This window comes from Gavia stellata, chromosome 6 (assembly GCF_030936135.1).
Source record: "Gavia stellata isolate bGavSte3 chromosome 6, bGavSte3.hap2, whole genome shotgun sequence".
Lineage (NCBI taxonomy): Eukaryota > Metazoa > Chordata > Aves > Gaviiformes > Gaviidae > Gavia > Gavia stellata.
Genome location: NC_082599.1, coordinates 15,641,839 through 15,655,841, shown reverse-complemented (window position 1 = coordinate 15,655,841; position 14,003 = coordinate 15,641,839). Strand labels below are relative to the sequence as shown.

General features: G+C 36.8%; 1 protein-coding gene across 8 annotated transcripts in view; it reads right to left on the bottom strand.

Annotated features, from left to right (window-relative positions):
• PARD3 (par-3 family cell polarity regulator) overlaps positions 1-14,003 on the bottom strand; it is a 458,445-nt gene that overhangs the window by 212,972 nt on the left and 231,470 nt on the right. For all 8 annotated transcript variants that reach the window (XM_059818399.1, XM_059818402.1, XM_059818398.1 and 5 more), the window contains 2 exons: positions 9,851-9,942; positions 6,762-6,845 (listed from right to left, as the gene is read on the bottom strand). In XM_059818399.1, coding sequence (XP_059674382.1) covers positions 6,762-6,845; positions 9,851-9,942 — 176 coding nt within the window. The remainder of the gene's footprint in view (positions 1-6,761; positions 6,846-9,850; positions 9,943-14,003) is intronic.

The following is a 14,003-nucleotide window of genomic DNA, read 5'->3' as shown; positions in this document are numbered from 1 at the left end:
TACAAAAGTCAGTATATACATTTTTTTAAACACAACCATGTGGCATACAAATACATGTGTGTATCTGAATTTGCTTAATCTCATTCAGTTAGTCAACACGTTTTCTAACATAAACTCTTCCATTATAAATGTTTTAAACCATAACTTCTTCAAGAATGAGATTAAATATTGCAAGTCTATAACCCTGTCAAAACAATAATTATAAATGGAAATTTGGTACCTGTGCTGTTTTAGACTAACATTAGCTGACATGGGGACAGAAGGGAAACAGTATCAAAGCACAGAGCTCAATCTTTATATTTGTTTTAAATACCTAATTGGGAATGTAAACAGCTTAGATTATATTAGCATTTGCACCACTGTATTTCCACAAGGTTCATTAGTCTAATTATACAATGAAAATAAACTCAGCTACATGAGCTAACATTTCAGTTCTCAGTAGAAATTACAACCAATGATAAAACTAGAAGTAAGCAGTGAATGTTTTATTGACGTCTAAATTGCCTGAGTTAGTCTGGATAGTTCTTTGAAATTGTGAACTCTCCACATGCCATCCAGCTGTATGGAAATGATGATGATTTGTCTTAATAAAAACTGACAGTCTAAATACTATGAGAGTAATAAAAATATTACATTGAGCACCTAGAATATGATTCGGCCATCAGCACCCATTGTACATACACACTGAAGTTATTTACCTATTACCTGCAATCTAACTGTAATATAATCAAATCAGACAGAACAGAAAATAACCAATTTAGAAGTTTATGTAAAGTCACTAACATGAAAAGGCAAAAACTAGGTTAAGGGGCAAAACCAAGGATTGATTGAAAAGCTGATGTGTAGCGGTTTCACGCAATGAAATATCTCTGAGAAGTTCTACAGGAACATAAACACAGTATGAATTTCCTGAGATTCAGAGGTCAGAGTAGGCAAATCAGCTTGTTTGTTCAAGTTAAATTATTGTGGCTGATCAATGCAAATTGGACATAAGTCCTTTCCGCAACATTGACGTCACAGCGCTACTGCGGAGGCATTAAAATAACTTCATCAGCTTTCATGCCTGAAGTCCGGAACCAATTTCCAATCTTTGGTAACTACTCCTTAGCTTTTTAGCTTGAATAATACTTCAAATTAAGTTTACAAAACTTTTTAAAGGCTGAAATCAGACAAAGAAAGCCTTGAATTCAGCTAAAAGAGTGAGGGAATGGTACGTTCATGCCCCAGGGAATCTTTTCCTGATGCATGTGTTTTTGAAAACCATGGCTACCTTTGAAACTGAAAAGGTTGGAAATGCAGGAGACGAATAAATGGAGATGCAGATAACACATACCTCCTAGATGATCAAACAGAATATGATCGTTAGAGAGGCATCTTGAAGGCAGTATTAAGGACTCTCAGTATAGACAATGGCCATTAGATTTTTCTTTAGTTTTCTTGGTATCTTGAGTAAAAGACAAACTTTTACAGTGAAATATGAAGTGACTTAGAAACTCTAGAAAATGAAGGGCACTTCCGCCAAAAGCACAAAAAAACCCCTACAGAACAGAAGAACATATAAACAATTTTCTAGTATGGGGACTGTGTACCCATCAATGCCTAGCTTCATTTGAGGTTTTTCATTTTTTCAATAAAATTTGTTAAATTTGTCATTTAAGCTGACAAAAAGCCATAAAATTCAGTCTCTTATTTTTCCCATTCTTCTGAGAGTTCCATAATATTTTTAAGACATTTAGGATATAAAAACACAGATTAAATATTTTTACCTGCCAGGTTTTAGCTGTACAGTTTATCATTGATTTTGTGGCATCTTCAATAGGAAGAACAGCTGGCAGAGCTCTACATAGTGCTCAGCATCAAAGTAACATTTCTGATACTTATTCATGGATCTTCTTTATGGGGTTTTCAGATGAATATCCAAATCCTTTTCTATTCTGTTTTACTAAGTAGCCTTCACAGTAGTCTTGGTACTATGCGACTATAACTTCCATACCATTAGCCACAGAGATTTCTGATGTTATCTCATATATTCCTTGTGTCACCTGAATCTCCTTCCAAAGACAGACAAGGCAGGACTTCGGAAGAGCAGCTAGGGTATAGAGCTTCAGAAGATTTCGAAGACTCTTAAAAGTAGAAGAGGCCATGTAACAGTAACTTATGCTATAATTACTATTAAGCTTGCAAAGGAGAACTTGATGCAACCCCATTTATGCATCAACATAACATCCCCCATCACCCAGGATTGCTCAAATGCTATTCTTAAGACTGAGTGCTTGCTCTCCTCTCTGAGCTCCTAATAAGAAGGAAGGATTGGTACTAAAGGCAATTTTGCACTGACTTAGAATTTTCTTTCCTATTATGCCTTCCTCTCATTCATTTCCTCTTTGCTCTACTGTTATCTCAACACTTTCCTGTTCACCTTCTATTTTGTCCCTCTTTCTGCTTTCATTTTCATGCCCACTATTCTGCTTAGCACTGCAACTACGCCATTGCAAAAATCTGCAAACAGGTTTTGCAAACAAAACTTTTATCTTGAAAAACTTCACAACCATAAAGCGATACCTTTATATCTTTAATCAATTATTATCTTTATTAATATCTTTCTCAATGATCTGGATGAGGGGATCGAGTGCACCCTCAGTAAGTTTGCAGATGACACCAAGTTGAGTGGGAGTGTTTATCTGCTTGAGGGTCAGAAGGCTCTGCAGAGAGATCTGGACAGGCTGGATCGATGGGCCAAGGCCAATTGTATGAGGTTCAACAAGGCCAAGTACCGGGTCCTGCACTTTGGCCACAACAACCCCAGGCAACGCTACAGGCTTGGGGAGGAGTGGCTGGAAAGCTCCCCCGCAGAAAAGGACCTGGGGGTGTTGATTGACAGCCGGCTGAATATGAGCCAGGAGTGTGCCCAGGTGGCCAAGAAGGCCAACGGCATCGTGGCCTGTATCAGAAATAGCATGGCCAGCAGGAGTAGGGACATGATCGTCCCCCTGTACTCAGCACTGGTGAGGCCGCACCTCAAATACTGTGTTCAGTTTTGGGCCCCTCACTACAAGAAGGACATTGAGGTGCTGGAGCGTGTCCAGAGAAGGGCGACAAAGCTGGTGAGGGGTCTGGAGCACAAGTCTTCTGAGGAGTGGCTGAGGGAACTGGGGTTGTTTAGCCTGGAGAAGAGGAGGCTGAGGGGAGACCTTATCGCTCTCTACAATTACCTGAAAGGGGGTTGCAGAGAGGTGGGTACTGGTCTTTTCTCCCAAGTGACAGGACAAGAGGAAATGGCCTCAAGTTGTGCCAGGGGAAGTTTAGATTCGATATTAGGAAAAACTTCTTCACTGAAAACGTTGTCAGGCACTGGAACAGGCTGCCCAGAGAGGTGGTGGAGTCACCATCCCTGGAGGTATTTAAAAGACGTGTGGATGAGGTGTTTAGGGACATGGTTTAGTGGTGGACTTGGCAGGGTTAGGTTAATGGTTGGACTTGATGATCTTAAAGGTCTTTTCCAACCTAAATGATTCTACGCTTCTACAAATATGTATACCCCTCCTCCCTTTTGATAAGGTGAACAAACTCTGTTATCCAAAGCATACGATCAAAAAGGCCAATAAAGGAATGATAAACTTCTAGAGGTAAAAACAGAATGATAATAAGGAAATGTATTCATAGAAGAAAGTTTGACCATGTCTGTACAAATCAATAGTACTTTTCCCAGAGAATTACTGTGAGAATTTTTTTTTCGTTAAAAAAAAGTCTCAGTTTTACTAGGAACAGAAATAATTAGTAGCATCTATACAGACGAGGCAGAGATCTTTACAGATTTTGTTCAAGATCAAAAGCCAATACTGAAGACAGATTCTTACTCCAAACCCAAACCCTCGAAAGACCATGAAAAACTCAAATATTTCCTCAATACAAATAAAGGACATAGTTATGGCATAAAATTTTTAGAGGTTTGGGGTGTTTGCTTTGGGGGAGGGTAGTTTTTTTGGTGGGAGAAGGCCCCTGCTTATTGCATAGGGTAATAAAGGGAGATTTGTATGTTTTTACATATTTTCACTTTTTAAAATTATTGATTTAATAACCATTGCCTATTGAGTAACATTTTCAAAAGCAAAAGAAAGGAACTGGAAGAAAAATAATTGAAAATACAGCATAACTGGAATTGAACCCCAAGCAAGTATAAAACAATGGTGGGCCAATGGACTAAGCTATATGATACACAGATCTTTTCTTTTTGAACATCCCTCAAAGTCTTTGCTGAGTCCTGTGTTTGGTTTTGTATATTTAGGTTTCTACTGAGCAGATTCCCTGCTCTAATAAGTTAGTTCACTGTAGCACAGAGCATCGTGCTTTGCAGCCAGAGGAGGAACAAAGAGCAGCCATAAGCTAGAGTGAGAAACAAGTAGGCAGAAGAGGATCCCTGCCAAGCATCTGCTCTCCCTCTGAATCTAGCAAAAGTAGAACCAAGTGTCTCTTATCTGCTTAAAAGAGCTGGAGGACCAGGAGTAAAAAAAAAAAACAAAACCAACAAACCAAAAAGAAACCAGAAACCCCCACCAAGTGCTCCAAAACTGAAGAGGGTTGCATTCCTTTCCCTGCCCACACTGCAAGAAGCTGGAGAAAATGTGTCTGTTCTCACAGAAAGCATGTACAGTTGTGGGCACAGCTGACACTAAAGCAGCAGTACAACAGGAATGCTTATCATCAACACCATGCAATGAACTCTACTTTTCTTCCGTTACAATGCAGAGAGCATGGGAGAAAGGTTTTGGAAATATCCAAGGTCCTCTCCAACCCTGACTGCTCCTCCACACTTTGAATACATGGACCCAAGTGTCTTCCCCCTCCAGCAGATTATTTTGGGGGTTTGAAAAAGCTCAGACAGGAATTGCACATACCATCCATTTTTCAGTGAGGTGAGTTCTAGTATTATGAAGAAAAAGTAGATAAATTTTAATATACAAATTATTTCCCTTGTAACAGAATTTGATTTTTAAGTATGTCCTGATTCTAAACATCTATATTTAAAATTGGTTTTCCTGTAATAAAACTTTACCATATGATCCCAAACTCAGGACAAAAAAAAGAGTTAAAAGTCCTTTGTAGCTCTTGACAGAGCTAGCATCCTTAAAAAAAAGTGAGATATTTTATTTCTGTGTTTATGCTTTTTCATTTTACATGCTCTCATTATGTATAAACAGTTTAAGCTTCGCCTCAGACTTGACAACCACATTAACATCCTGGAAGTGAATTTTACTTGAGCTAAAATTCTTATTCAAAATGTCAAAATACACATTTCTAACATCAATTTGATTGAATAAGTACTTAGTAGGCAGCCAACATTCTTAAACCAGTCGTCGTCTTGGCCTTCACACAGTCTAAATCCCAGATAACTGTGCGAACATTTCAACCGTTTCCATGTTTATGGGATTTACTTCTGAGCTTGTGTTTGAAGTACATTCACCTATGCCCTTTCCATCCCCACACTGAATTTACTAAATTTCAGATTATGAAGAGGAGAATTTACCACTTTACAGAAGTTTGTTCTTAATACTTGTAGTCCTCAGAAAAAGTAGCCTTAAATTAAAAAAAATTACATTTTCTCATAATACATGTCAGTATGGCTATGAAAGCATTGGGTTTAAAGTAACAACTGCAAATAAAGCTCTTATACTGTGTTTAAAATCCTGTGAAAGTATTTGGTATAGAAGGAAAAATACATTTATCATTTCTGAAAAGAGGTTATTAATATCTGAGATATATATATACTGGTATGGCAAGTTACTTTTGCTCTTAATTACTGAACTGAAATTGCTGCTGGGTCACATATGAGAACATAGCACCCCTTCATGTGTAATCAAAGATTACTTTTTAAAATATGTATTTGTTCCCCTTTTCCTTAACAAGGGAAAATACAGTGTATACTTAGAATATGCATCACCGAAATAAAATTTGCATAGATTCCTGAAGAACTACCATTTTTCAACATACTTAAAAGCTTCAAATCCACCACTAATTACTACAAAAGTTAAGCTATTTTTCTGAGATGATGTTAATGACCCTAAATGCTAAAATTCTACTTCAGCAAAGTAAGCATTAGAGATGATGCATTCTGTTTACTAATATAATCACCCACATTATATTTTTTAAGGTAAAGGACTTTCTTTACACGTTTTTTTGTAAACAATCCAACTTCAGGAGTTCCAGCTTGTCATATATTAAAACAGGTTCACCTTCCCCAAAACCAGAATGTTTCAACTGGTTTTGCTACTTCCTTTTAACCCCAACAGATGGGACAACACTAAATATCAAAAGCATGATGATTGTTTTCTCTTCCACTCTTATCAAGCGCAGGTGTAGGAAGCCTCTGGTTTAGACTCCTGCTGTTATTTGGGAACTTGTGGCTCTAAATAGTCAGCAGGGAAACATTGCATACTTATCCACCTGAATTAAAGCAGCAGATTATAATTTTAAGAGACAAAAAGGAAATGTCCTCATAATTTAATTTCCTGTGAGATCGCAACAGAACCACTATTAAAACCCTGCAGTTCTAACTCCTTTTAAGCACAGCCTTTCCATTATAGAGTCCATTTCAAGTATAGAGTCAGTAAACTTGCATTTCTTCCTTTCTTAATCAGTGAGACTGCCTTTTGAACAACATAGAATATTCTACTGAAGGCAAAGACACACAATACAAAAATTAACACAACTAAGATAAAACACAGCAAGTTACGATTCAATTAAAATCCTACACGATACGTTACCTTCCGCCTCGGGCACTGAAAGGCACTACATGGATTCCCAAAGGCCCACCGTCGTTGGAGACTTCTACGAGCTTTACCATATCACTGTGAGACAACGACGAATGAGGGAATATGAACGTGTACTGTGAAGGAACCAAAAAACCCCACACAAACATACACAGAAAACCAAAACCATTCCAGAAATCAAGTCATGGTGATGAAAGCATTGTTGAATGCTACGTACCTGAAGATTAATCTGATGGCATGAAAGGAGATGAATCATCAAAAATAGTTCAATTAATAAAACAAACAAAAGTCAAAGAAATTTTTTGTAAACTTAGTTTGCTAGTATCATCATCATCGCATGCATATTGCTCTATTTCTTCCTTATTCTAAAGTTAAAGTTAACTGTTTAGACCTTAGAGCAGAAATATCTTAAATACCACATTCAATTTTTCCTCAGAAGCCTAAAAGCTGATCATAGCACTAGCATGCTTCATTTTTTTATCTTAGGGAGAGGCCACTCTAAACCTTAACATCAGCTTTTGCATAACTACCCCTTAATCAAATGAGAATCATTAAATTTTTAGTTGATTAAATTCTTCCCGTTTTAAAACACATTAATTTGTTTTATTGTAATTCCATTTCTTTTACTGGAAGCTTGCTGTATCTATATGTCCTTACTAGGCAAAGTATCCAAAGAAAGATTTAACTATAACATTCAAAACCAACCAGACATCCTTCTGAAGCAACTATGCATCTAGTTTTCAATTAAACTTTTTGCTGTAGAGAGGGGAAAAGTGAAAGAGGAAAGTACAGGTTCAAAAAGAGACATGCAAAAATTCTAGAAATAGATTTGGATGAAATCTACTAATGTGTTTGAAACATGCCCACATCTGGAAAGGTGGAATATAGCCCATAAACCATACAGAGTTATAAATACCCAAATGAGAAAATAATACACAAAGGCCAAACCTCTCAGTAAATCTGGAAGTGACAGATCTGAACGAAAGCCACGATCTGAATTTGTGGCTTATGCATCTCTCTAGTATTACATACTTTATGCATATTTCCTGGCACTACATATATATACACAGATCTTTGAGAAGCCTGTTTCTCCTAAGTGTACAAATCAAATTTAATCTAGAAATGGAGCAAAGAGCAAGACCAATGCCCTACGATAGCAGTAAAAGATTTCCTATTTCCTTCAATAAGCTGCTGATCATATGGTGGCCCATCACGAAAGCTTGCAGGGCTTAATCTGGAGTCTGAGAATAACCAGACCACATATTGTTAGGAAGTCAACAAAAATCCTGCATTACAGTTGGGTTTATATTTCTTCCACATTCAATTTTTTAAAAATATTTTTAAGGTAGCCTTTACGTTTGTTCTATGCCTCAATTTGTGTCTGATTTTTTTAACTCGTTTTTTAAACACCACAAATTGAAGGTCTCTATCCCTGTTGCCACTGTTTAGTTCAAGAAAGTATTGCAAGCATAGGAGAGCTGAGACATCAGCCAAAATACGCGCTATTCTTCTGACCTGCACAAACATTTTAAGACTGACAGCATTACAGCATTTGGTAATGTTCCTTGTCCCAGTTTCTGTATAGGCTAGCTTCATTTCATTCCCACTGTACATTAAGGCTAAGTTTTCCTTAACTATTGTGCAAAGAAGCTCAAGAAAATCAAGCAATATCTTTCACATCCAAAAGGTACTCTAAAAGACATCTTTTGCTACTGGTATGCCTATTGCCCCCTATGATCAACTTTTTTCCAACTTTCCTATTAGCTTAAAGGAAAACTGAGGGCTGAGGAAAAGAACAAGCGAAAATCAATGTGATTCACCAGGAACTTTCATAAGTGGAAACACAGCTTAAATAAAAAGTCAGTTTTCATATCCAGCCTACACGGTTTAACTTGTTCTACTGCTTGAGTCAGTAACCTTCTTTTTTCCCCAAAATGCACACTTAAGGTCTAGGCACTCATTTTTCTTAAACTTTTTGTTCAAAAAAATGCATCCCAAATTCACATGTTAAACTCTGTAAAACAGGAAATAAAAGGAAATGATCCCTTCCTAAGAGAGACTGTTTCAATTTTGCTTCCTGATTTTCTCAGAAGTTTGGGCCAACTACTTCAAACAAACATACAAAGAAGTACGATATCAAAACAGAAAAGAATGAAGTAGCATATGATGAAAAATCAATAAGTTACTTAAAAGAATCACCAAGAAGCATTAAATTTGACAGAAGTTCTGCAAACTCTATTTAGCAAACAGCATTTGGAATTTACAGTGTAACAGATTTTGTAAATGGAATGGAGTAAAACTCAGCGTGTATTGCCTAATAGATGTCACCATGATCTTTATCTAACATTTAAACCCTCTGCACCTAATTCATACTTTAATTCAGAAATAATAGGAGCAGAAGATTTATTTTTATTTAAAATTTAAGTTTAATCCATTTTAAAATTTTAATTTAAGGGTAGAAGGGATATTTTCTCATTAATTCCATAGTGAGGTATGCATCAGCTCTTTACAATGAAATGCAAAAGGTCAAGCTTGCTCTATCTCATGATGAAATAAAATATCCTTTACTGATTTTTTTAAAATTAGGTGGAGCTTCCCAGTCCTAAACAACATCACTTTTGATCCATTCACAAAGGATGAGGTTTTTGACCACACAGCTTATGTGACCCCCTTGTACATCTTCCCAGTAGACTGTGAACTGGTGACAGGAATTAAGATTTTCCCCTTTGAAATTCTTGCCTGTTGATTTATTTGTGCTAGCACTGACCCTATTCCTTCTGTCAAGTTTTCAGAGTTCCATTAAATAAGCATCCTCTTTGAGGCAGAAAATCTACTGTAGCATCAGCACTTACAAATGTCAAGTCTCCAATGCTCATCTTTAACACAGGCTTTTTAAACTGTTTAAAATCTGCTTTAAAAAGGTCCATGAAGCAAATTTTTTAAAACCAAAATGACATATGACCTAAAAAAGACTGCCCCACTTTCGTAACAGCAGTATCACTCATATTATTCTGAGTTTTTTGCTAGTCTTTGTTCAGTCTCAAGACTCATTGTTAAAACAATGTGTTCTGCCAGTAACTTACTCCAGGGAAAAATTTGTAGCATTTTCCAAACCAGTGTCTGCATGTCCAACAGGCTCAACTCTGCTGTTGTCCTCCTCTGTTCGATCATCATCCTAGATGTTAAAAAAAAAGGAAAAAAAAATCATTCAAACCTAAGTTTAATAGCTTAACTCATTTTAATAATGCCATTTTACCATTTTCAGATTATTGGGGTTACCACATGCACAGTGGAAATGTGTGCTTCCACAACTACAAAAATCTTTTCTGTTTCCTGTCTGAAACTGTTGTAAATTGGTTTTTGTCACTTTATGCGTTTTTGTAATATTTATAGTTTAGTCAGTTTTATATCTTAATTTTACTAGAGTTGTAAAAGCAACACTACAGAAGCTATCAGAGCTAGCATTTTTACCCAAGTAAAAACACAAAATCAGCTGATGGTCAGCAGTGTTTGGGCAAGCTCCTTCCAAGGTTACTGGGGGCTCGAGTGAATATACAAGGCAGCTCACTCAGACTCATTTGTCAAGAGTTAAAAACAGTATAAGAAAATGCAGCTTGTATAATCCCATAAAGTACCAAGACCTCTTTAAACATTTTATCACAGGCCTTTATTAATAGCATGCCAGAAAAGGCTGACATTAAAGAGTTACGTGAGGCTCCAATGCTAACCAATTGATTTTATTTTTAATTTGACTTTCCAAAAAGTGCATACATTATTCACCAAATGTATAATTTTAATGTCAAAGTTGTGAACGCTGTACTTTCAAACATAGATCAAGGTAATTCAAGGACTACCAGTAAGAAGAACTAAAACCATTCTTATACCTATGTTAATCACTAGAAGCTTATACTTTTAATTACCCATGTGACGAAACAGAAAATATTACGAAGTGTGAACAGTAGATTTCAAACACGGAATTAGATTCTAGAGCCAGAGCCATCCAGTCAGTAAAACAGTAAGTGATAGGTTATGAGTTCAGCACACAGTCAGACAATATATTAAATTATTGAAAATATATTAAAGGAAGGCAGAGGCAGTTGGTAATGTCCCATTGACATTTCCACTGAGAATCTGCACAAGCAGGAGGCTGGATGCATAAAGCTTCCATGGGCTGTAGATATGCCTTGTGCATCCCGGATAGCAGTGCGCTGCGTGAAGCCAAGCTACTTGAAGATTGATGATACTGTGTTTTGAGAGGCTTTAATATGCACTTCTTTGCCATCTATCTCTGTTAAGCACTAGGCAAGTAATACATTTCAAAGGTTAACCAGCATCTTGAACTGGCCTAGAACGGCATTATGAATGTAAACAAGAACTCAAAATAAAACATTTTCCATATAGTAAAAGTTGCTTATAAACCCAGTATAAAAGATAACCCATAAAATTCATAAATATGACATAAGCTAGTGTTTACATTTCTATATTTACTGATTTCAGCTGAAGTTCTGTAAGTATCACTGAATAAAGGTTAAAAATAAATAAATAATCAAATCTCCACGACAATTCTAAAGCTACATGCAAAAAGGTACATATAGGAAAATCAAAACATTTGGAGTTGTTTCACATTAAAAAGAAGCGTTACACCTTGTTTCATACAGAATCTTGCAGATCACTGTTGCCATGGGTTTCTTGTTTTGAAGTTAGGGACGCTGGTGATTGTAGAAAACTACGTAGGTATTTATATTGCACTGAAGCTATCACCTGCAAGTCTAAAATCAAAGTTGCTGATGAAACACAATTTTGAATCTCAGCTCTGTTAAAAGGTCATCACAGATGAATGTTACTTTGTTAGTACAATGTTTTTGGCCATTTTCCATGTGTCGTCTTTTCAAGCAAACATGGTAAGTATATACACATGTAAGAGGAGACTGAAATGACATCCTCCCTATCAGTAGATACACCTCTGCTAACACAAAAATGTGTGGCTTTATGCTGTACCATTTTAGCAAACATCTACACATGTACAACGTAAGCATCATTCCTCTAGTACCAGTTGGGTCCTACACTTTACCATGCTTCAGCCCTGTAAGTGTTTGCCTTGACTAGTTTAAAATAAGTCCGTTTGTAAACAAAACTCCCCTTGCCTCACTCGGTCTTTCCAGCAGTCCTTCAGACTTGCTCTTGATAGACCCACTTTCAGTGTCCTCCTGAGATGCAGCCCACCATGCAAGACTTGAGCTAAATCCTTGTGGAAATCCTTCTTTCCACTTCCCCGCCCCGATAGTGTCTTTGCTCTTGTTCCCAAGGCCTCCTAAGGCCAGCTCACACTTAAGCCTCTCCACTTGTTGCACGTCCCATTTTCTTTCATTCTGTCCCACCTGGGGGTCCAGAGGTTTATTTTGCCAAGGGAAGGAGCATCCCCCTGCCTGACCCGAGCACAGCCAGGATGAAGGCAACAGCCAACTTACCTGCCTCCTGGCTAACAGTATCTTTTAATATTAGGATATAACACATCAGAAACTGGAAACCAAAAGCTATGTAAAACAGATGCTATCTGGCACCATCACATCTACTTTTTGTGCCTTTTGTATCAAGAATTATAAACACAGCAAGTTTTGGAACCAGACTCACTGTCAGTTATCCAAGCAATTAAGAAACAGCAGCTCCCACATGCCTCTGTCTGGCTTTTCCCGGACAGCAGACAGATCTGTGTCAAAAACATGCATGTGCCTGTAAATAGGTGCTTAGAGGAGGAATCACAACCCTAACGAAAGCACCACTGCAATAATCAGCAGATGTATGATGGATCCTTTTAAAAATCTTTAATATTACAGTAATCAGGCTCTCTCTTCTTCTCAAAATAACACAGATTTTGATTTACATGGAATTGAACGGAAAGAAAAATTGGACACCTGCAGAGGGATTTAACTTAAAATTCTGATTTACTAAGAAAAGTAACTAGCTGTGAAAATCTCTGCATCAAGCAATTATTTCTTTATTTGGAAAGTAGTTTTCTTCTGAAAGGCAAATTCCACCTGGACGTGCTATCATAAGGTAAACCAAGGAATACGAAGACCAAGAAAGTTTCTGAGAAACCAGACGGATATTATGGCAGACATTTCTCAGAAATAACTGATTTGAGCCAAACTTGTAAGGCTTCTTTTCTCTCTATAAAAACACCAATTTCTGCTATACCAAAAGATACACATTTTAATGTACAGCCACTACAGACAGAATGATATTTCTTTTCCAAAACTGAAATAAAGTAATTAAAAGATCATTTCATTTTTACAGCACAGAGGGAAATTTAAAGCACCTCTTCCAGTGTACTTCTACATACCCTAATGCATTCAGTGTAAAATTCCTCCAAGTCCCTTTTGCTGAGATGACTCAGCCAGAGCTTCCCACCCAGGGCCTCACTGTGCCACCAGACATGAATGTAACTGTCCATAAAGCACATACGCCATCTGTCATGTATTTAGGCTACTTATACGGAGATAAAACAATACAGCAGCATCAAAAAGAAAGCCAAGTTCTTTAAATTTTCTCTTAGTCAGTTTAAGAGAATTAGGAATTTCAAAGAGTTATTCTTAACTTTTAAATGGATCTGTACAAAATTCCTGTGTCTTACAAAGTCAAGTTTGTGCACAGGTACACAGTAGCAGATTCTTGCAAATATTATTTTAAAAAGCTTATGTAGGTGCCAAAGCAAGTCAAGCCATTGTTCTATTAAAAAAAAAAAAAGAGGAAAAAACAAAACAAAACACCCAACAACTTTTCTTTCATTATTGTTCTAAGTTCTGTAATAAAATTAATGACTCAAAAACTCTTAACTGCTCAAAATGGACTATTAATGCTAGCAGTTCTGCATATAGAAAGATCCATTTCACAGTTCACCTGCACAGTATTAATGAAATACATATGAACAGTTGCCAATTTGTTTTGTATTTTTGAAGAAAATTTCCCTGTCACCTCTTAGGGTTACAAAATCCTCAGAGTTAAGAAATGTTAGCATTACGCTTGCCAACAGAACCTTATTCAACATATATAAACCCAAACAGACCATTTAATTACATTTTCTGAGATTATTTCTGAGTGAAGACTGCCTTGTTTTATTTCCAAAGCTCAAAATCAGCCATGCCTTCCCTATCTTACTGGTCATTTTATCTTTCATTACCGAAATATCAGCTCCTGCCTCTGATTAATCCACAATTACTACCAGTCACTACTTCATTT